This window comes from Mastigoproctus giganteus, unplaced genomic scaffold, assembly GCF_048544385.1.
Source record: "Mastigoproctus giganteus isolate SK-2022 unplaced genomic scaffold, ASM4854438v1 scaffold_15, whole genome shotgun sequence".
Classification (NCBI taxonomy): domain Eukaryota; kingdom Metazoa; phylum Arthropoda; class Arachnida; order Uropygi; family Thelyphonidae; genus Mastigoproctus; species Mastigoproctus giganteus.
In genome coordinates, this window is record NW_028328292.1 from 7,094,038 (window position 1) to 7,116,088 (window position 22,051).

A 22,051-nucleotide genomic window follows, 5' to 3' on the forward strand; every position below is an offset into this window, starting at 1 on the left:
AAAAACTTTCAGAACACAAGGCATTTCATTTTATGCATCAAGCTAAATGAAATACCTTGAGAAAAACAGTGAGAGCTGTGGGGGGTGGGGAATTAGCAAACAGACTGATCCACCTTCATGATCATGAAATCTAAACAGGAAAATGAAAAGAGTATTTGTTTTCTGCTAAGAAAGAATAATTAACTTAAATTCTAAAAGTATCACTGAAAAGATATAATTAAAAGACAAGAAATAATGATTGGCTCTTTATTTCTAAGACCATTATATATCAAGAATAAATAATTATATATATATTTTACTATCTTTTATGATCAAAATTAATAGCTATGGTCATCATGATCTGGATTCTCCATCCTTCTTAGGAGGGGGCTTGTGTTCTTTTTCCGTTCCAAGAATATCTTGTTCTATCTCCCACAAATCTATGTTTTTTTCTTTGATGGCTTTCTAAAAGAAAGAGAGAGAGGGGAAAATAAAAAACTATACATACATAATGATGATTTTTACTCCCAATATAAGAACCTAACATCAATACATAAAAAATAAGAAATACCAATTACGAATTCCAATAGGATTTTACAAATAGTTTAAAAAAAAAGAGAAAACAAAAGAAAGGAAGGAAAACCCTAACAATTACATTAAATAGCTTATATAACCCCCCCCCCTTCCAACTACAAATTGCCAGTTCATACTTAATCTATGATTCTCTGAGATCTCAGATAATTATAGATTCAGTACGAAAAAGAAATATATATTTAGACAAAGAAAATGAAAGGCATTGCTCTCAAATTTTAAGACTGCTGCTACCCCGAGTTGCCAATCAGTAGTGCCTTACACTGCATTTCTAATATGCAATAACCCTCTAAAGAGAGAAGTGTTACTTATTAGTAATGTGGTGCAACCCCAAAAACAGCCACACTGGTGCTTGTTGGCACCTCATCAGTAGCAGGCTAGGCACTGCACCAGTACACCACTGACAATCCAGATACTGTTGGCATTCGTGGCGAGCAGACATGCCTTTTGGAGCTCTTCATAGCGATAGCAAAGAAGTATACTAACAGGGATTAGAGCAGGATTAGTGGAGTAGAGAAGAATTTCAGAGGTTATTTAGTATATTGTAAAGTTTATTTTGAAAGGTTTTTTTTCCCTGTAATAGTTTGATTTTTTTAATATTATAAATATAATTTTTTGGAAGTCTTTTATTAATATTTAGTAAATTTTACAATGGTTGTTACAAGATCCACCTTGAACACTTCGTCAGAGAGTACCATGACTCATACGGAAATAGTCGATGGTGATTTCCGGGTGAGTCATTATTTTATCCTTTGCAGAACCTGTAGCATGTATTCCAAGGTCGACCTAGTGGACAATTCTAGCTCACCTGCAAATTCTTTTCTTTGTCACTGTTGTAAGGAGTGTACTGATCTTAAGTTAAAATTTGGTGCATTGCTAGTACAATGAGTCACTGAAACAACAGGTGCTTGCCCCGCAGAATATTGTAACTGGGAGCTCATCAGGGACTCAAGACTCTAGTAGCCTACCAAGTGATGCACTAACAATTCAGGCCCCAGAACAGAATAACCAAGTGCAAACTACTCTGGTTCAAAAGGACTTAGTTCTATTAGGAGACTCCACTGTCAGGAAAACAGGAAATATTTTTTGTAATAAGGATAGGTGGACTAGAACGAGGGTATGTCTGCCGGGAGCAACTATTTATGAGGTTACCAACAGACTGTCATATTTTATGGGGGATAAAGAGAATATTATTATTCATTTGGGGACTAATGATATTAAGCATACATGATCCGACGATTTGTTAGACAAATATAGGACCATGCTGAAGAAATGCTGAGAGTTAGGTCACAATGTCTATGTGTCTGCAATTTTGCCCAGACACAATAGGAGGGATTATATGCTGAAAGCCTTGTGGATTAACTCAAGACTTGAAGGATTCTGCAAGGCTTTCGGGGGGATATTTCTATTAGCTTGGCCCACACTTGTAGATAGAAGGAATCTGTTTTGTAGAGACTGGATACATTTAAAAAAAGGTGGTGAAACAGTTTTTGCCAGTATTAATGAGGATACCTTAAGGGTTCAGGGAAACTGCTAGTTATGTGGAACAAGGGTAATATAGATACACATTTATCTGATAATATTGGTCAAAGTAATGCTTGCACATACCTCAAGGGTTCTTATTTGTTACTGCAACAGAACATATTAGTAAGACGTTCTGAGGACAGAAACGTTTCAAATGAGCAGGTAGCTAATGCCAGGGAAACAAACTAAAAATAACTTTAATGGGTGTGTCAGGGTAGTTAACTATATACAAGAATTGTATACAGTAATGTCAGAAGTGTCGTCAATAAAATGATTTAATTCAAACTGCTGGTTAGGACAAGTAACGCTGACATAATAGGGCTTACGGAAATATGGTGCCACCTGGAGATGGGATGATGAGTTTCAGTACGGTATGTATAATGTATTTAGGAAGGATAGAAGAGGTGGTGGGGTCATGCTTCTTATCAAAAGCAGCCCTTGTGCAATGAAAGCTTTCTCAGATTCAGACGCTTTGCATGTTAGTGAAGAATCTGTATGGTGTGAGATAGTTGGAAGCAAAGGTATAATGAGAGTGGGAGGAATCTACAGGCCAGGTGATTAAAGATTATGATCAAGTAAGCATCAATGTCTTATGGGTGATTTTAATTTGCTTCCAATTGATTAGAGCAAATGGGAAGGAAACTCTACATGGGATTCAAAATTTTTAAATCAACTAGATGATTGTTATTTATAGCAGCATGTCAGGGAAAAAAATATTTTAGACCTCATCATCACCGATGAACCAGATGACATAATAGGGCTGACAGTACAGGAATCAGTAGCAAGAAGTCATCGCGGAGTTCTACGGCAGACAATGAAGAGAGACGTAGCAGTAGTTAAAGGCAAAGGAATGGGTTATAATTTCAGAAAAGGAAATTACAATGCCTTAAGGTTCTACATGGCCTCCATTAACTGGGTAGATATCTCACAGAGAGCAAATACAATTGAATTATGGTATATCTTTAAAACATTAATCACAGAAGCCTTGAATGTGTATATACCATTAAAAAAATACTCCACGAGAAAGATTCCAAGTTGCATGAATAAGGAAGATGCCAGATTACTTGAGCAGAAAAAGATGGCGTGGAAATGTTACAGAGCAATAAAAAGTACTGAAGCCTATAACAGCTAAAAATTGATCTGTAATAGTGCCACAGAAAAGGTTAGGCTGGCAGAAGCAGATAATGAGAAATCTCTGGCAAAGTGTGGGGATAAGGAATTCTTCACATATATAAATGCAAAGAAGAGAAGGACAAACCAGATCGGACCCTTATGTAATGGACGTGGGATAGTATTAGATACCCCAGCTGAAGTTGCAGATGAACTCAACAGTTATTTTGCATCGATATTTACAGAAGAAAAACCCTTTGTGTCAATGAGAAATTATGGGAGTGACGTTGAAAAAAATGTAATTAATGATGTTGAAATTTCACATGATTATTTAATGAAGAAACTTTCAAGCCTACAGACCAGTTGGGCTGATGGCATATACCCTATAATCTTAAAGGAGGCAGCAAGTGAGTGCATTGAACCATTGAGGCTAATTATGAGAGCACACTGGACTCGGGAATGATTCCGTTGGATTGGAAAAATGCCAATGTATCTTCAATACATAAGGGTGGTTCTAAAAGTGAAGTGGGAAATTACTGGCCGGACAGCCTAACTTCAATAATAGGGAAAATAAAAAATTTATTTTTTAATGATCAAGGGTGGAATTCAGGATCATTTAGATAGAAATGGAATTCTGAAGGATACTCACAACATGGTTTTGTAAAGAAAAAATCATGTTTAACTAACTAATCACTCAAGAGCTGGACTTTGGGAATAATTTCGACATTGTTTATTTGGATTTCAGCAAAGCATTTGACTCAGTCCCACATGAGCAATTTTTATAAGCTGGAACAGGTTGGAATCATAGGGAAAATCCTTTTATCCAAAGGATTTTCCCTGTGATTTCCCTGTGATAAATGGTTATTTCCCAGATTGGATTGATAGTAAGAAGTAGGGTTCCCCAAGGATTAGTATTAGGACGACCACTGTTGTTTTTGATTTTCATAAATGACATCGATGAAGGGATAGAGGGCGTGATGTCTAAATTTGCAGATGATGTAAAGATTGGTAGAGTAGTTAATGATCTCCACCAAGCAGAGCTTCTTCAGAGCGACCTAGATCAGCATTTTTCAAACTGTGTTCAGTGAGATGTGAACAAGTGTTCCACGAAAAATCGTAATTAATAATTAAAAAAATAAAATAAATAAATTTTGCATATTTGTAGCGTTCACCACTTTTGCATCATTATAATATTTAACATAATTTTTTTTCGATTAATACACTGGCATAGACTAATAATCAAATAGACCACGGAACACTATTTTGGCGGGTTTTGCATACAGAAGTATGCATAGAGGTAATGATACCTATGAAAAAGTAGCAATATAGTGATCTAATATGCCATTCGTATGTATACACGGGTTGAAGGAGAAGAGGAAGCAAACCGATATCATAACTAAACTCACTTCCTGGTATAAATTTTTTTTGATAATTATTAATATTTCGAAATATTATTACTAAAATATGTGATCAGAGATTTGTGGTTGAAAAAAGGAACTTTAAAACGAGAAGCAAAGTACTTCTAGTAGTGCAACTTGCCTGATGAAAACGAACACAATATTGTCACACTTCAAAGTGAAGATGAACAATTGCAGCCTTTTGTTCCTCAGAAATCCGAAGTGAAAAAACAGGAACCAACTAATAAAAGGCCAAAACGAAAGTGTGATGACAGTTATTTGAATTTTGCCTTTACATGTTGGAAATAAAGATGCTCCTGAAGCACAGTGCACTATATTTAATAAAATATTAGCAACAGTTCTTTGGCTCTCACTAAACTTGTGTTTCCTAGGTGTTCTGTGAATATGTTGTGGATGAAAAGTGTTCCATGAATATTTGCGACATGAAAAGTGTTCTGTGACTGAAAAAGTTTGGGAAACACTGACCTAGATGGACTTCAGGGATGGTCAGAAAAATGGCAGCTATGCTTTAATTCAGCAAAGTGTAAGGTAGCAACACCTGAGGAACAGTAACCCCAAAAATAACTTATACATTCAGTGGAGTTGAACTAGTAGAGATAAGGATGTCACAATTCTATTATATAAGGCTATTGTTAGACCACACCTGGAATACTGTGTTCAAGTATGGAGATCGCACCTAAAGAAAGACATTGTGCTTCTTGAAAGGGTACAAAGATAGTAACTTGCTTTGTGAGATCGGGAAAAGGGAGTCCATATGAGGAAAGACTTTGAATATGTGGGTTGCAGAGCTTGGAAATGAGGCCCCTTATAGGAGACTCGATTGAGGTGTTTAAGGCTCTGAGAGGCATAAGTAAAATGAATGAGGTTGAAATTTTCACAGTTATAAATGATTCTAGAACTAGGGGCCATAATTTCAAGTTACAGGGGAAGGGGAGATGTTGAGAATAATGATGAATAATCTGATGAAAAATTTAGATGAATAATCTCTAACCACCCCACCCAAAATTCTAAAATTAAATGACTAGACTACTAGAGACTGCTTATTTTTATTACATTTTTGTCATCCCTTAACCCGACATCTCTGGGAAAAAAATTCTTTAAAATTGACATTTTCTTAAATTGTAATCAGAGGTTTTCCTACTTTAATTCCAGGCTGACAGAGTTTAGCCCAAAAGTAGCCCAATAATGGAACTTGAAGACGATTAATGAAAAATAAGATATTTATAGATAAAAACAGAATAAACAACCCATCTATTAGGCATCTTGACTATCCTTAAAAGAACTACATCCACAACATATCAACAAGAATACAGAAAATACAGTGTATTTAAGATTTTACAAAATTTACTAATACTCTAGTTCACTAGTGGTACCAAATATAAGCAAAACAGCAAATTACAAGTAATGTTTCTCTCTAAAAGAAGAGGGAGGGAGGTAGTTTTCCCACCAAAAAAGTTAGTGGTGAGGGAAGCAGCAGCTGTGGCCATACTAAAACAACAGTCACTGTAAAAAGGCAAATGCTAAAGTCAAAAAATAAATCTGCCATCAGGAGTTGTAGTCTGCAAAAAGTGTCCTCAGGCTATTTGAAGCAGCCATGAATTTCCAAAAGATCAGCTATCACACAAATACCAACCCTTACAAATAATGGGATAGTAAAAGTCATACACTACTAAAAATATATAAGAAAATTATACAAGTTTAAGAGTCACCATGTTACAATAAGTATAACGACAGGCTACAACAATATAAAACCAAATTAAGGTAGTTTTTAGAATAGCTTAAAATATGGCAACTCCTGACCTGCCAAGGACAAAAACAGTACCACCAGACTCATCACATGTTCCAGCATCTAAAGCACACTTTTATATTAGGGGGAGGTGCTCAAAAACACAAAACAAATAAGATAGCCAGGAGCTAATAAGCTAACAAATGGTAAACAGACCAGTTCTCTTTCCTATACAGAAAAGACAGGGAGGGGGGTTTATGCTCTTACTTAAGATGCAAATTATACCTAAGGCAGTGCCATCCAGTTGATAAGGGTGGCCAGTGCAATATTCAGTCAGTTTGATGTGACACAAGCACTGGGAAAACGAAAATGACAGCAGGGGTGTGTTATAGGCTTAATGCCTATGATGAGTATAACAAAACTATACAGAGAAATAAGAGTGAGCCAGTAAGTGAGAATGTCTTATAATGAGGATTTTAACTTTAGATATGCCTGAAACTTGTAGACTGGGCACTTGCACAATATCAAGACATTCATGGATTTATTGGATTACAGACAGTTTTTAACAGCAGTATTTTTGAGAGGCAACAAGAGGAAGCAGTATTGTTGATTTGATAATCAGAAGTAATTTTCATGCATTAAGAACATGCAGGTAAAAGACCCACTGGGTGGCAGTGATCACAGTGTACTGATGTGTTTACTTAAAGACATAACTACTGTCAAGAGTAAAAAGGACTTTGGCTTTCATAAGGGCAACCACAGTGGTCTCAGACAGTTTATAAATTCTATGCAGTAGGACCAACTGATGATATTATCAACACTAAATTCTAAATGGGAAGCATTCAGGGAAGTAATCATAGAAGCCACTAGGCTTTTCATACCAACTATGAAAAGCCTAGGTCTAAGCCTTGAAATACTGTTGACTTGAAATACTGTGTGACCTAAATGGATATCAGATTAACTGATGAGACTTGTGTCAGAGAAGTTTTGTTTTTTTTAGTTAGTTAGTTGTTGGCGCATTGACTTCTGTGGCCATAATGCACCTCCCAAGGTTTTTGCAGTACTGTGATCCAAGCCCGAGGCGGGATTCGAACCCGCGACCTTTGGGTTGCCAGGCAGGCACTTTACCCACCCGGCTAGCCCGGTCGGCATCAGAGAAGTAAAATGCATTGGATGCACAAATTATCAGGTGATACATAAGCTTAGGGTAGATAAAATTTAGTCTGTAACAGGTCACAAAAGAGAGTTAAGCAAGCTAAGAGACATCTCTGGAAAAGAATGTAAAGAAAAGCAGCAAAGACTGCTTTACTTATATTAACATTAGAAAAAACGGGTTGTATCACATTGGTTCACTTGATGTGTTCACTCAATGGTTTAACTCTTGATGATTCTGCTCAGGTTGCTACCAAATTGAATAGACATTTTGCATCTACATTAACACACAAGGAATTCTTTATGGAAGGGGGCGTCAGAAATTTATCAAACTCTAAATGATTTTGTGATACCAAAAACAAAATTGGAAGAGAAACTGTTGAAGCTAAACAAAAACAGCTGCCCAGGGTAGTGAAGACCTATAATTATATTAAGGGAAGTAAACTAACCTTTAACCATAATTTTGAGATCATCTTTGGATAGGGGAGCTTCCTATGGACTGGGGCTGTGCAAATATATCCCCAATTCACAAAGGGAGAACAAAAGGTGACATGATTAATTAGAGACGTGTTAGCTTAATGCCTGTTCCGGGGAAATAATGGAGTCACTGGTTAAAGAAGTAATGCAGGACAATAATCTGGACAGGAATGCAATTATACTGCAGTCACAGCATGGATATGTTAAAGGGTGGTCTTGTCTAACCAATCTGATAGGTTACTATGATATAGTGACCAAGGAACTGGATGCAAAAAATAATTTTGACATCACATACAGTCGTATCTCTCTTTAACAAACTTCCATATAACGAATTTTTTTGATTTCCCCTTGATCATTACATCGAAAATAATTTCCATATAATGAACTAATTTCGAGAGACCTGGGTATGCATTGTTCGCACCTCGTGCCTTTAGGCAATAGGGCTGATGCTGTAGAAAGCACAAATTAATACCTAAAAGGATTAAAATTTAATCCCTTCAGCTTTTAAGAGCTGAAGGGATTAATTTTTAAGAGCATGAATTAAGAGCTAAAACATTCCATAATTTACTGTTTCCCGTAAAACCTATACAACCTCTACTCTACCGAGAAGCCACACTGGTCAACTGCTATCTATGTATCCAAAGCCATTGGCACAGATTAAGGCATATTCTTGTAGATCGGGGCATTAAAAAAAAAAAAAAAAACACGCTTTAAAATTTGGTATCTCTGCAAGTAATGTGTCAACCATTCTGAACACTGTGTTTCGATTCTCAAACTGTTTGAAGAAATGAGACCCAGATGGAAGCATGGAAAATTATGCCTACACGGTTATTATATGTAGATGAAGTAGTTATTAAGTGGAAGAAGTTGATTCAAGACCAAAACGTGCCACTATTAGGGCCATTAATAAAAGAAAAGGCTATGGAGTACGCATCTTTTCTGGGACACAAAAGATTCAAAGCCAGTTCTATTTGGCTGGACAAATTTAAAAAATGCCATATGGCTTACTTGAAAAAGTTATTTATGGTGAAAGTGGAGTTTTAATGGAAGAAGACTGTACCCATTGGAAAGAAACAATTTTTAAAAACATATGGAGGACTAAGAGCCCAAAGACATATTCAACGTTGATGAAACAAGTCTATTTTTCAAATGTTTGCCGAACAAGACACTGACTTTTAAATGTAATAAATGCTTAGGTGGTAAAATAGTAAGGAGAGAATTATGTCTTGGTTGGTGTAAACATAGCTGGTAATGAAAAACTGAATCTTTTGGTAATAGGCAAAAGTAAAAAACCCTGATGTTTCAAAGGAGCAAAGTTGTTAGAGTTGGACTACAACTACCACAAAAAGTTTAGATGACAAGTGAAATTTCTGAATGGTGGATTTTAAATATCAATAGAAAGATGAAAGAAAACAGAAAAATCACACTGATTGTTGACAACTGCCCTGCCCATCTTCACTTGGTAATTTCTAAACTTACACGTGTGAAGCTTGTTTTCTTCCCTCCGAATATCTCGTCTAAACTGCAGCCAATGGACCAAGGCATTATCAAGAATATGAAAATGTACTACCGAAGGTGCATACTGAAAAAAAATTATACCGAGAATAGAAACCAGCCAACCTATAGATATTTTTATAGATTTGTGGATGTACATATCAGAGTTAGCAAAAGTGTGGAGTCAAGATGTGACAGAAACAATTAAGAATCGTTTCACAAAAGTAGGTTTTGCTAAAGCGCCAATTAACAGTCATGAGAGGGATGAACTACTACTACATTGGGCAATTTTGGGAAGAACTCCAAGCGAGAGGTTTGATCAGTGGAGAAATTGTTCTTGACAAATTTTTAGTAATTGATGATGTCATAATACCTGAATATCCGAGTGACTCCAACATTCTGAAGAGTATTCAAAGAACTAGTGACAATATTAGCAATGAGTTGGATGAAAATTAGGGTAATATTAAACCTACCAAACATCAAATATTGGCAGCATTTGGAACTTTGTGTCGAGGCCTTCAATGTGAAGAAAATGTGTCAGAAAATATATTTGACTCTTTAAACAAATGCGAACATTTTTATCAACAATGAACTGTAAAATCCAGTGTACAACAAAAAATAACCAAATATTTTACAAAATAATTCTTAGAAGTGTACTAATATATTGTGCACCATCATGTACATGGTTATTTCTTAATATGTATGCATTAATAAATTAATCATTTAAAATGTTAGAAAATTTATTCATTCCCACTTATTTCTGAATGTTTAATTACAGTATTTTTCATTGTTAAAAAGGTCATATTTCCCTATAACGAAATTTCTGTTTAACCAAGTTTTTCAAGCGAACAATCGATTTCATTTTATAGAGGTCAACTGTACTTGGATTTTAGGAAAGCTTTTAATACTGTTGCACATTAAACATTTGATGCTATATAAATTGGAGAAGTGTAGCAATAAGACCAAGTTACTAGTATAGATAAAGAAATGGTTGAGTGGGAAAAGACAGAGTGGTTATTTTGTGGACTAATGTTATTAGTGGAGTCCCACAGTTCAGCCCTCAGTCCATTGTTGTTTCTATATTTATAGATACTCATATATATCAGGCTTAATGTCTAAGTTCACAGATGATACACTGGTTAGAAAGGTGGTTAATGACAGTAATCAAGGTAAGCTACTGCAACAAAATCTATAAAAATTAAGAAAAATAAGCTGAGAAATGGTAGTTGAAGTTTAACATCAACAAATACAAGGTACTGCATATGGGTAGCAGTAATCCAAGATAAATGTGTTGACTATGTGGTACTATACTTAGAATAATGGAGAAGGGATCTTATTAATAATAATGCAGTCAGACATGAAATTCTCTGAGCAGTGCAGATAAGCTGCCAGGACAGCTCATAGGGTTTTGTCAATGATATACAGAAACTTTGCTAGCAAGGATAAGGTGGTGATTATCCCTTTGTATAAGGTCATTATTAGGCTTCATCATGAGTACTTCATACAGGTCTGGAGGTCTCATTTTTAGGAGGGATATAGATCTCCTGGAATGGGTGCAGAGAAGGGCAATAAGATTGGTGAAGCAAACAAATGGGTGGTCTTACCAAGAAAGACTTCAGTTCTGCAAATTTTAGCATTTGGAGATCAGACACCTGTGAGGTGATCTGATTTATATGCTTAAAGCATTCCTTCTCTGAACTACTGCTTGAACTACACACATGGGGGGGGGCATAAATTCAAAAGGAGTAAGGATATATGTGAAGTTTGCCTGGGTAGTTTGAATAAATTAAAAGAATTAGAAAAATTATTGGAGGGGACAGACAGATGATGTGGGAAGTTTTTTTGTGTTTTTTTTGGCTGATGCTGTATAAGTTTGCTTTCTGGGATCATTTACCTCTACTAATAGTAATATCTTCCATGACCTCGTTTACAAGAAAAGTGAAAGATCCATTGAGGTGGAACATTTTTTAATATTTCAAGCCTGATATTTACCAACAGAAAGTGGTAAATTTTACCACTTTCTGTTGGCAAAAGTCCAAATTTTAGACTTTTATCAAATTGAACTTGTATATCTTAGGGATTACTGGATTTTGGGATGTTACAGTAACACATACACAGTATATTCTAACATAGAAATATGTGTGCATGCATAATGCTGATTTCGTATGCTTAATAATCTTATAAACTTGAAAATGGAAAACACTAATAACTTTGTGTTTATATTTTATTTTTGTTTTAGCAGAATTAATAAAAATTCTGTTTAATTAAAATGAAGAGGTGAAAAAAATTGTAATTAAAACAATTTTAAATTTTCAAAATTTTCATTAAAAAATGACAAAAATCATATATAATAATTACAAACTAAGTAATGCAATCCATCAATAAAAGGTCAAGCACTGCACTACTGCAAGCATAACACAAAAAACTAAAAAAAATTTTTTTTTTTAATAAAAATTAAAATTTTGGGTCTCTCAGCCTCCATGTTACTGTCACAATGGTGGTACCACAACTGATGAGTTAATTTAATCTGTACTCAAGTATAAAACTGAAAATTTTCTTCAAAACAAAGAGGTCGATATATGCCTGTTGCCTTCTGTAGCTAATTTGATACACAGCCTATCTCATGAGCTATTCCAGACCTTAAACAGGTTTTCTGCCAATTGTTCACATGTGGAATTTGAATATTAGGGGCTCAGAGGAGCATCCCCTTGTTAAAAAAAATTAATTTGATAAAATTTAACATATTTTAATCAGAGATGATCCTTCACTGAAATTCTTCTCAAGAAAGTACCTTGTTAACTAACTGATGGCACATCCTTGGACATAACTAAAAAAATTTTAAAGTAGGTTCTGTATTTCCATTAAGTATCTTATCACTTGATGAACAAAGCAAAGCTTACTTTCACACATTCTTGATATATTTTAAATAGTGGCCCACAGGTGTCTTCTCTATCTCCTTTCAAGAACCTAGAAAACCATGCATTAAAACAAAGGTCATATTCTCTTTTTAACTCTGTGCAGTCTTTGCCTACACTATTCATTTCTGGTTCTTTAATATTCAGGTCCAGCTGGTGAGTCATTAAAGGATGAGAACCAAAGTTGCTCATTACAAGGATCCCTTTATTTTTGCAGTTTACCTGCCAAAAATTTAATATGAGCAGATATAATCTAAAACTATTAATAAATAAATATATATTTCATTAATACTAATTAATAACACATTATTTCAATCAGTTTAATATTAATTAATATAATAAAATTTATAAGCATTGAAAATCTTTTGTTTGATAAAAATGTTCAATTTAAATTTATAAAAATCAAACAGATACATACACTGTATTGCATTCATTTCAAAAATATGAGATGTTATACACAATATAGTACTTGAAGTCTGGTACAATTTATGCAAAATAACAAAAAGTGGTTTTAGAAGTTAACTTCTAAAACAGTTTTAGTAATTCTGATATCGGAAAGCTGATCGTTATCTGTTATGAACAAGAAAAAAATTTTAGTTTGCATACCCCATTTGAAATTATTTGGATGATTGTTTTATGAGGGCTGGCTGTGATTCTAAGGTAATGTATGCAGACACTGGCATTTATACAAGTTCAAGACCATAATAACTTAATAACTGTTGTGCTGATTGATATGATACAATAAAATAGTTAAAATAAAGTTGTAAATTTCACGGGCTGTAGGGAGTATAAAGAGAAATTTATCCAATATCATCATGTTTCAGCAGGTATCCCACATCAACAAATTTTAGATTATCACCTAATACATAAACATATACTAAAAACAATTACATAATATTGTTAGTAATGGCATATGATGCAAGAAAGCAAGTTTATAAAGCATCAGCCAAAAAAAAAAAAAAAAAGCCTCCCACTTCCACACCACTTAGAAGTATGCTCCAACAATCAACCACCCGCTGGCTGAAAGCAAACTGTCACACATCTTTCCTGCAACCATCCTTCCTAAATTTGTACTCATGCTCCCTCACATGTGTAGTCTGAGTGAGATAAAGAATGCTAGCAGCAATACGCTTGCTCAATCCATTCAACGCTTTAAACCCCTCGATCAGATCACTTTGCAGATGACTTGTCTCCAGGCGCTATAATTTGCAGAACTGAATCCTTGCTTGATAAGAGCACCCATTGTAACCCTCACCAATCTTGTTGCCCATCTCTGTACCTGTTCCAGCTGATCTACATCCTTCCTAAAAGGAGGCATCCAGACCTGTATGCAGTACTCAAGTTGCAACCTGACCATTACCTTATACAAAGGGTACTAGGAAAGTTTTGCAATACAGCTTTGTTTATTTAATTTTTTCAAAGTAATTTTCTCTACATTCAATACACCTCTCCATCCTCCGAAACCAATCTTTAAACCAGTTCTGCCAAGTTTCACTAGGGAGTAAAGCACACTCGTTGTCCCAAGCCCGTAGAAGGTCCTCATCACTGGAAAACTGCCTCCCTTTTAGCTTCATTTTCACATGCGGGAACAGTGCAAAGTCGCAGGGAGCAAGGTCTGGACTGTAGGGAGGGTGCTCGAGAAGTTTCAGTCCTGTCGTGGTCAAATATTCGGTGCAGGCTTTGGCGCGGTGAGCTGGAGCATTATCGTGATGGAGGTACCAGGTTTCCATTCTTGACTTTGGCCGCAGGTTCTTCATAGATCCAATGACTTCAGGCAGGCATTGTTCAGTATACCACTTAGCTGTGACTGTCTTCTGCGTGTCCAAAACGACACGTTCCACAATTCCACTCGATTTGAAAAATACAGCTATCATTTTCTTCTTTACAGATCGGGATTTTCTGACAATTACGGGTGTGTCGTCATCATCAAAGACCCAAACTTTGTTTTGAGCCTTGGTCGGCAGATCGTAATAGTACAGCCAAGTCTCGTCACCTGTCACGATGTTGTTCACATACCGAGATTGTCCCTTATCAAACTTTTTTAACATCTCCCGGCACCAAGTCACACGTTGTGTCATCTGCTCTTCAGTCAGTTGATGCGGCACCCAGGGAGAACAAAGTTTCTTCACGTGCAAATGATCTTGCAGAATCGAATGAATTGCTGGTGCATTTAGGCCCAAAGTATCCTCTATCTGTTGGTAGGTCACTCGCCTGTTTTCGTCAAGCATTTTCCTCACAGCAGTAACGTCTTCCTCCGTAACTGACGTTCGTGGCCTTCCCGGCCTCTCAGAATCCTCCAGAGTGAAATTTCCCCTTTGGAATTCTCTATACCACCTGAATATCGTTGTACGATGTGGACAATCATCATCTAGTGCAAGAGTCATTTCTTCTAAGCACTGGTCTATGGTTAAACCACACACGAAATTATACCGCAAAACTGTCCTTATCTCATTTCGTGACCACGATGCCATCGCAAGCACTTTACACTCTCACTACTAATGAATAACTGAGCCCATCGACTTGGCGCGGCGGTTACTATGCACGTATAAACATGTCTCAACATGCAGCAACAAGCAGCTTCCTGTGATTCTTGTTGCGTCATATTGCAAAACTTTCCTAGTAACCTTTGTATAATCACTTCCTTACCTCTGCTAGCAAAATTAATGTATATCATTGAAAAACCCTATGAGCTGTACTGGGCCACTCTACACTGCTCAGTGAACTTCATATCTGACTGCACCAATTACACCCAGATCCTTTTCAACTTCCACTAACCTGAGTGTAGTACCACACAGTTCGTACATTGCTCTGGGATTACTGCTATCCATATGGAGTACCTTGAATTTGTCAATGTTAAATTTCAACTGTCATTTCTCAGCCCATCTGCCTAATTCTAGATCTGTTGCAGCAGCATACCTTCATTACTGTCATTAACTATACCCTGTCACCTTTGTATCAACTGCAAACTTAGATATTAAGCCTGATATACCTTCATGCCATTAATAATTACAGAAAACAACAATGTGCCCAGCACTGAACCCTGTGGAACTCCACTAATGACATTAGTCCACGAAGAGCAGTGTCCACTTTATCCAAACCAGTAAATTGCCCTTAATAAGACACTGCTCCAATTTGTAGAGTCTTTTGTGTGCAATACTATCAAAAGCTTTCCTGAAATCCAAGTACTTTATATAATATCAAAATAATTTTTTGCATTCAGTCCTTTGTTACTGCATTGTAATATCCAATCAGATTGGTTATATAAGATTGCCCCTAAACAAATCCATGCTGTGACTGCAGTATGAATGCATTCCTGTCTAGATGTCTTTCATTAATTCTTTAACCAGGGACTCCATTATTCTCTCTGGAACAGAAGTTAGGCTAACAGGTCTGTTAATTAATCATATCACCTTTTGACACTCCTTGTAAATTTGGAATACATTTGCACATCTTACTTTCTTTCTTTCTTGCAGGGAAAGAGCTTGCTTCCTTGATTCATATACCACTAATATTATTCTCCGGTCCATAGGGACCTCTCCTGAATCCAAGTATGCTCTCATAATTATGGCTAACGGTTTGCTTACCTCCTTTGCTGCCTCCCTTAATATAACTGGATAGATTCCATCCACCCCAAGTGCCATTTTTATGTCGGTCCTCAACAATTTCTCCTCCACTTTCCTTTCAGTTATCACACAGTCATTTAGCTCCCTGTTAAATTTTGATGAACTTCTAGATTTCCTCTCCCTAAAGAACTCCTCAAGTGTGAATGTAGATGCAAAATACCTATTCATTATGTTGGGATCATCAACAGTTAAACCATTTCCATTTAGTGGACCAATGTAATTCAAACCCATCCTTCTGTCGTTAATATAAATAAAGAAGGATTTGCTTTTCTTGGCATTCTTTGTAATTTGCCGTAGCTTGCTTAATCTACTTTCTGACTTGATTACAGAATACTTTATATCTTTCGTGGGCTTCTGTATAACCTGATAATTTATACAAATCTCATACATTTTTTGGCTAAAGTAAAGAAAGCCCACACGAGAAGTAGGCAAAAGTTCGATGATTTACCAGTAAAAGTACTTTGCCGTATTTGTATTGTTGCTTGCTTGGTAAACAGATGGTGGGTGTTATCGGTCTGAAGTAGAAGTTGAATCCCATGGGAGCTTGAAACCCTCCTGAAGTGTGTGTGTGTGTGGGGGGGGGGTTAACCTGATCTTTTTTTTTGGAACCACTAATTGAATCACGAACAGAGTCATATTGGAAGTTCTGGCATCGTAAAAAATGTTCGTAACGTAGTTTCACTGGTAAACTTTTTCGAAGTTTGCCGAGAAGCACGGCAACCTTTTTTTTTTTTTCTAAATAAACAATTTATCCACTAATCTACCAGTGATTCTAAAGAAAAAAGGTCAGATTACCCCCTCCACTTCGGGAAGGTTTCAGTCTCCCGTGGGATTCAATTTCTACTCCTGACTGATAACACCCACTGTATGTTTACCGAGCGAGCAACAATACAAATGCCGTTACGGCAATGTACTTTTACCAGTAAATTTATCAAACTTTTGCGTACTTCTCGTGTGGGCTTTTTTACCTTCGCCCATTTTCCTTCTCTGACTCCAGTCTCATCAGTTCAATCTGATATTCATTTTGGTCTAAGCCTTGAACAGCATCACTTAGTAGGTATAAAAAGCCTATACCTTCCAGGACTGCATCTCTGAATGCTTCCCATTCAGAACTCATCAACATACACATGAGGAATGCCTAAGGGAATTCCTCATGTGTATGTTGATGCAAAATACTCATTCAGTTTGTCAGCTACTTGAGCAGGATTATCAACAGTTGAACCATTGATATCAAGTGGATCAAACTGATTCATCCCCTTCCTTCTAGAGCTTACATAAGTAAAGAAGTCTTTGATGTTTTTCTTTGCATCCTTTGCCAAAGATTTCTTGTAATTTACCCTCACTTGCCTAACCTCCTTTGTGACTTGAATTCAGGCTGGTTTATATGTACCACAGGCTTCTATGTTGCCCGATAATTTATACGCATCCCATACACTTTTCTTTTCTGCTACGAGTTTCATCAATTCATCTGACATCCATTTAGGCCTATACCATGAAGATTATTTCTTAGTTAACGTGAAAAGCCTAGTAGCTTCTATGATTAATTCCCTGAATGCTTCCCACTTAGAATTTGCTGATGGTAACATCATCAGTTGGTCCCACTGTATAGCATTTAAAAACACTCTGAAACCACTGTAGCCACTTTTATGAAAGCAAAAACCCCTCCCTTTACCCTTGATGGTATTTACATCTTCAATAACTCCCAAATCAGTACACTGTGTTCACTGCCACTTATTGGTTCTTTTATATGCAGATTCTTAATGCATGAATAATCACTGCTGATAATCAGATCAAAAGTATTACTCCCTCTGGTTGCCTCTCAAACATGCTGCTGTAGAAAACAGTCATCCAATAAATCCACAAAAGTCTTGCTAGCCTGTGAGTGAGAAAAATGAGAACAAACATTTAGTTTGTTGTGTAGTGCGCCCCAAAAAGACAAAATTTTGTTTCGTTATGTCAGGGATATCGAAATTTCTTTGTATAGTAAATATTTTTGTTTAGAAATCATGAAAATGATGGGCAAATGCAAAAGAGTTGTGCTTTCATTTTAAACAAAAACTTTAAATTACTCAAAAGTTTGAAAACAGTGCGTCCATTAAATCTTTAAGGAATCCATTATAATGTTGGTGATCAAACCATACGTGACACTGTAAAAAATAAAGGGAAGCATTGTATTGGACACAAGAATAGTGTGTGGTAAGTTTTTTCATTTTTTATCTATTGTTATACTTTTTACATAGGTTGCTGAACATTTTTCAGTAAGTTCCCAACTAACGTAAATTTTTTTTTGCTTTTTTTTTTTTTTTTTTTTTAGGATTGTAAAATTTAAAACAGTAAAAAAAAATATATATATATATAATAATAATAAGCGATCATATATTGCACAAGTGAAATAGGAGTAACAAGCTTAAAAGAGAAGATTCTTAAAATTTATTTTTTTTTTTTTATATGACTGAAGATTTCAGTGAAGGGGACACACATTTTACCATAATAATGTAAAAACTCACAGAATTCCAGCTATTGGTATTATCGCAAATGCAATAAGATCAAGTTTACTAGCCATTTATAATGAATTGCACTAACAGAAAAGCCCAAAAACCTGGAAAGTGCGATTTGTTTTTATTGTTTTATGGTAGTGACCTCCAGAAATGTGCTTTAGTAAAACGTAAGCTTGCGTGGAGTGATAATAGTGAGTTTTCACTTTAATCCTGTGAAGTTCTTTACAGAAAATTATTTTGACCATTATCACAGTGCTAAGAGAATAAGTGACAGTGGCACTAGTAAAACTACAAAGAAAAGGAAAGCGATCGATTTGGATCAGAAAATTAAAATAATAAGGATGTATGAAAATGGTCAAACATTAATGAGTATCGTGCGGAATTCAGATTTGTCAGTGACAATGGTGAACATAGTAGTAGCAATATTTTATTAGTCATTCCCAAGTTACGTAAAACTCGACTTACTCAAAAAGTCCTGGAACGTATCTCTTACATATGTCGGGGACTTGCTCTATTTTTGGATTAACCGGGAAATCGATTATCCGGAATTTTTTTTTTTTTTTTTTTTTTACCATCTATCCCTGAAAATCAAGAGTCTACTGTATTTAAAAATACTTCACTAAACAAATATATGTAATGCTGTAATAACACTGTGTACCGGTTTTTCTAAAAGTTTATATTATTAATTAAATATAAATGAAATTTTAATGTTCTTATCAATACACTGATTATGCAGCAATAATATTACCATGCTACCAAGTTTGCATTAATTGTATTATTCTATACAGTTATGCTTTGAAAATTATAATATATAACAAAATTATCCAGCTAACACCAACCTATGAGCTACCTATTTACCACAATTAAAAAAATTTGAATTCCTCTACCATTCACTCTATAATTATAACAATGGCAGCAGATTTGAACGATACAAAGGTTCTATGTATATTAAGGTATACTCCTCTTATTATTTTACTAATATTAAGTAGTAGCCTATAAAATGTCTAGCTAAATTAAAAATAAAATAACAAGTGTGACTAGGTCTATAAAGCTACTTATAGAGTATGATTTAATTTGACGATTAGATCAATAAAACGGCAAAATTTTTCAAAAAATTATCATTTCTTGGAGCTGAAAATTCTCTGACTAGCAGTGGATACTCCATCTCTGAGTTGTCTGATAACATACTGATTGAGTTGTACCGCACTCAAGGAAAATAAAAAAGACCTGGGAGGAGGGGTAATTGTACAGTCCGACATGAAGTTTTCTGAGCAGTGCAGAAACGATGCCAGGACAACTCATGGGTTTTGTCAGTGATATACAGAAATTTTGCCAGCAGGAATAAGGAGGTGATTATCCTGTTGTATAAGGTAATAGTTAGGCCACATCTTCAGTACTGCACAAGGTCTGGAAGCCTCGTTTCAGGAAGGATGTGGATCTATTGGAATGTGTGCAGAGAAGAGCAACCAGATTAGTGAAGGAAACAAACAGGGTACTCTGACCATGAAAGACCTTAGTTCTATAAATTGCAGCTTGTAAATTAGGCACCTGTGAGGTGACCAATTAAAGTGTTTAAATCTTTAAATGGATTGAATAAACTGAAATGCTGATGGCATCCTTACTCTTACTGGAATGACCTGCATAGCGGAACATAAATTGAAAACAGATAGTTGCAGAACAACGTTTGAAAATTTGCTTTCAGCCAGGGAGTAATTGATTGTTGGACCAAAATACCATGTGGTGTTGCAAAAGTAGGTAGTTTGAATAAATTTAAGGAAGAACAGACAACTTATAAGAGATGATGGACAAACGTAATGGATAATTTTTTGGCTGATGCTGTATAAGCTTGCTTACATGCATCATTTGCCACTATTAATACTAATAGTAACACTGTCTTCAATTTTTCTTCGTTTATGCTGTTATGTATTCTTGTTTATAGATTATATCTCTAAAATTTCTTTTCAATTTCTTCATTGGCATGTTTATAACTTTTTCACTGAGCTTTCATGAAGTGATGGTATGTACTCCAAATGTGAATCAGAAAGCACAATTTCATTCTCAGTCAAACCATCACTTTCACTAATACCACAACTATTGTCACTCAATTTTCCTTAAGAAATATATATTCTAAATTATCCATTTTTTAGTTAATATTACCATTTTAGATAAAAGAACAAGTATGATTTGGTATGATAAAATATTAATATTCGTTAAGTAATTTTGTCAACAGTTCTTTAACAGCAAATATTTGTTAAATGATTTTAATCAACAGTCCATTAACAGCAAAAGTTCATGGAATGATTTTATCAGCAAACATTCAAATGAAACAAAGCAATTCCGAAAATGCTGCTTGGTGACAAAAACTAATCATGATATAGCTTTTATTTCATTGATGACATTTGTCCTTTGTCTCGAAAATGGAAATATTCATATAAATTTAAAATGTCAAGGCTTTATGCAAAAATTGATTAGAGAATATTCGGAATGTCAGCTCAGTCCTGATTAATTTTATTCACTTTTTATTTCAAGAAAAGTAATATGTGTTATTGCCAGCTGGATAAATAGATTAGCATTCTAAAGTAGAAATATGACATACTTTGCAAAACTCCAAGAAAATGTCTATAATGTCTATTTTCAGGCCACAGAAGTGGGTGTCTTCTATAAGAATAACTTGTATCTAGAACTAGTTTTGTTGCCTCCTTTGTACTCTCAAAACAAGTTAATAGTTTCTATACTGAAGTGAGGATTCCAAGTCTAAATATCATATTCAATATGTGGTCTAACCAACATTTTGTACAGTGGATAATACCTGTTTACAGTGGGAAAATTCCTTCATTTCATCGAAAGAACGAATAAATTACCACCTCTAGATATTTCTAATCTTTGACTGTAGCAAGTGTAATGCCACTTGATAATTAAATCTGGGCCAGTTGTTGCCCATATACAGAACCTTAGATTTATCAGTATTAAAGCTTAATTAACATTGTTTAAACTAATACAGGTAACCCTCGTATAGCATGGTAGTCATGTTCCTGTAAAATCTCGTGTAGTGCAAAACCATGTTATACAGGACTAAGAACCAGTATAAAAAGGAGGGTAGGTTATGTTCCAAAAGATAACAAAAATACACCCATTTTTTTATAATTATTGGAAACTTAATTTTTATTAAAAATAGTAATAACTGAACAAACGTCTTACAAACTGTGATACATGAATGTCAGATAATGTATGTTCATTTAATTTTCTTCCTCTTCATCGCTGCTAAGCACAATCAAACAAGAATATTTTCTCTATTGCAGAATATCTTCACCTTCCCTCTGCAGCATTCATGTATCTTCTGTTCCTTTTAAAAAAATTAGTAGTCTGGGTTTGTTTGCTTTTGCTTGATAGATCTTTGTAAATTTCATGTTATGGAGCTAAGCATTTTTGAAGGTCCCTTTTGAACTTTGTGCTCCTTTCAGTCAAAGGATCTGCAATCAAAAAATAAGATTCTAATTGCTCAGCTAAGTTTATGCCATCCCATATGCTTTATAGTGTAAAATTT

General features: G+C 35.2%; 1 protein-coding gene across 6 annotated transcripts in view; it reads right to left on the bottom strand.

Moving 5' to 3' along the window:
* Positions 1–217: 217 nt before the first annotated feature.
* Positions 218–22,051, bottom strand: part of LOC150074931 (TP53-regulated inhibitor of apoptosis 1-like) — a 38,359-nt gene continuing 16,525 nt past the window's right edge. For all 6 annotated transcript variants that reach the window (XM_090389346.1, XM_090389343.1, XM_090389347.1 and 3 more), the window contains 2 exons: positions 12,372–12,608; positions 218–444 (listed from right to left, as the gene is read on the bottom strand). In XM_090389346.1, coding sequence (XP_090245472.1) covers positions 334–444; positions 12,372–12,578 — 318 coding nt within the window. In that variant the 5' untranslated portion in view covers positions 12,579–12,608 and the 3' untranslated portion in view covers positions 218–333. The remainder of the gene's footprint in view (positions 445–12,371; positions 12,609–22,051) is intronic.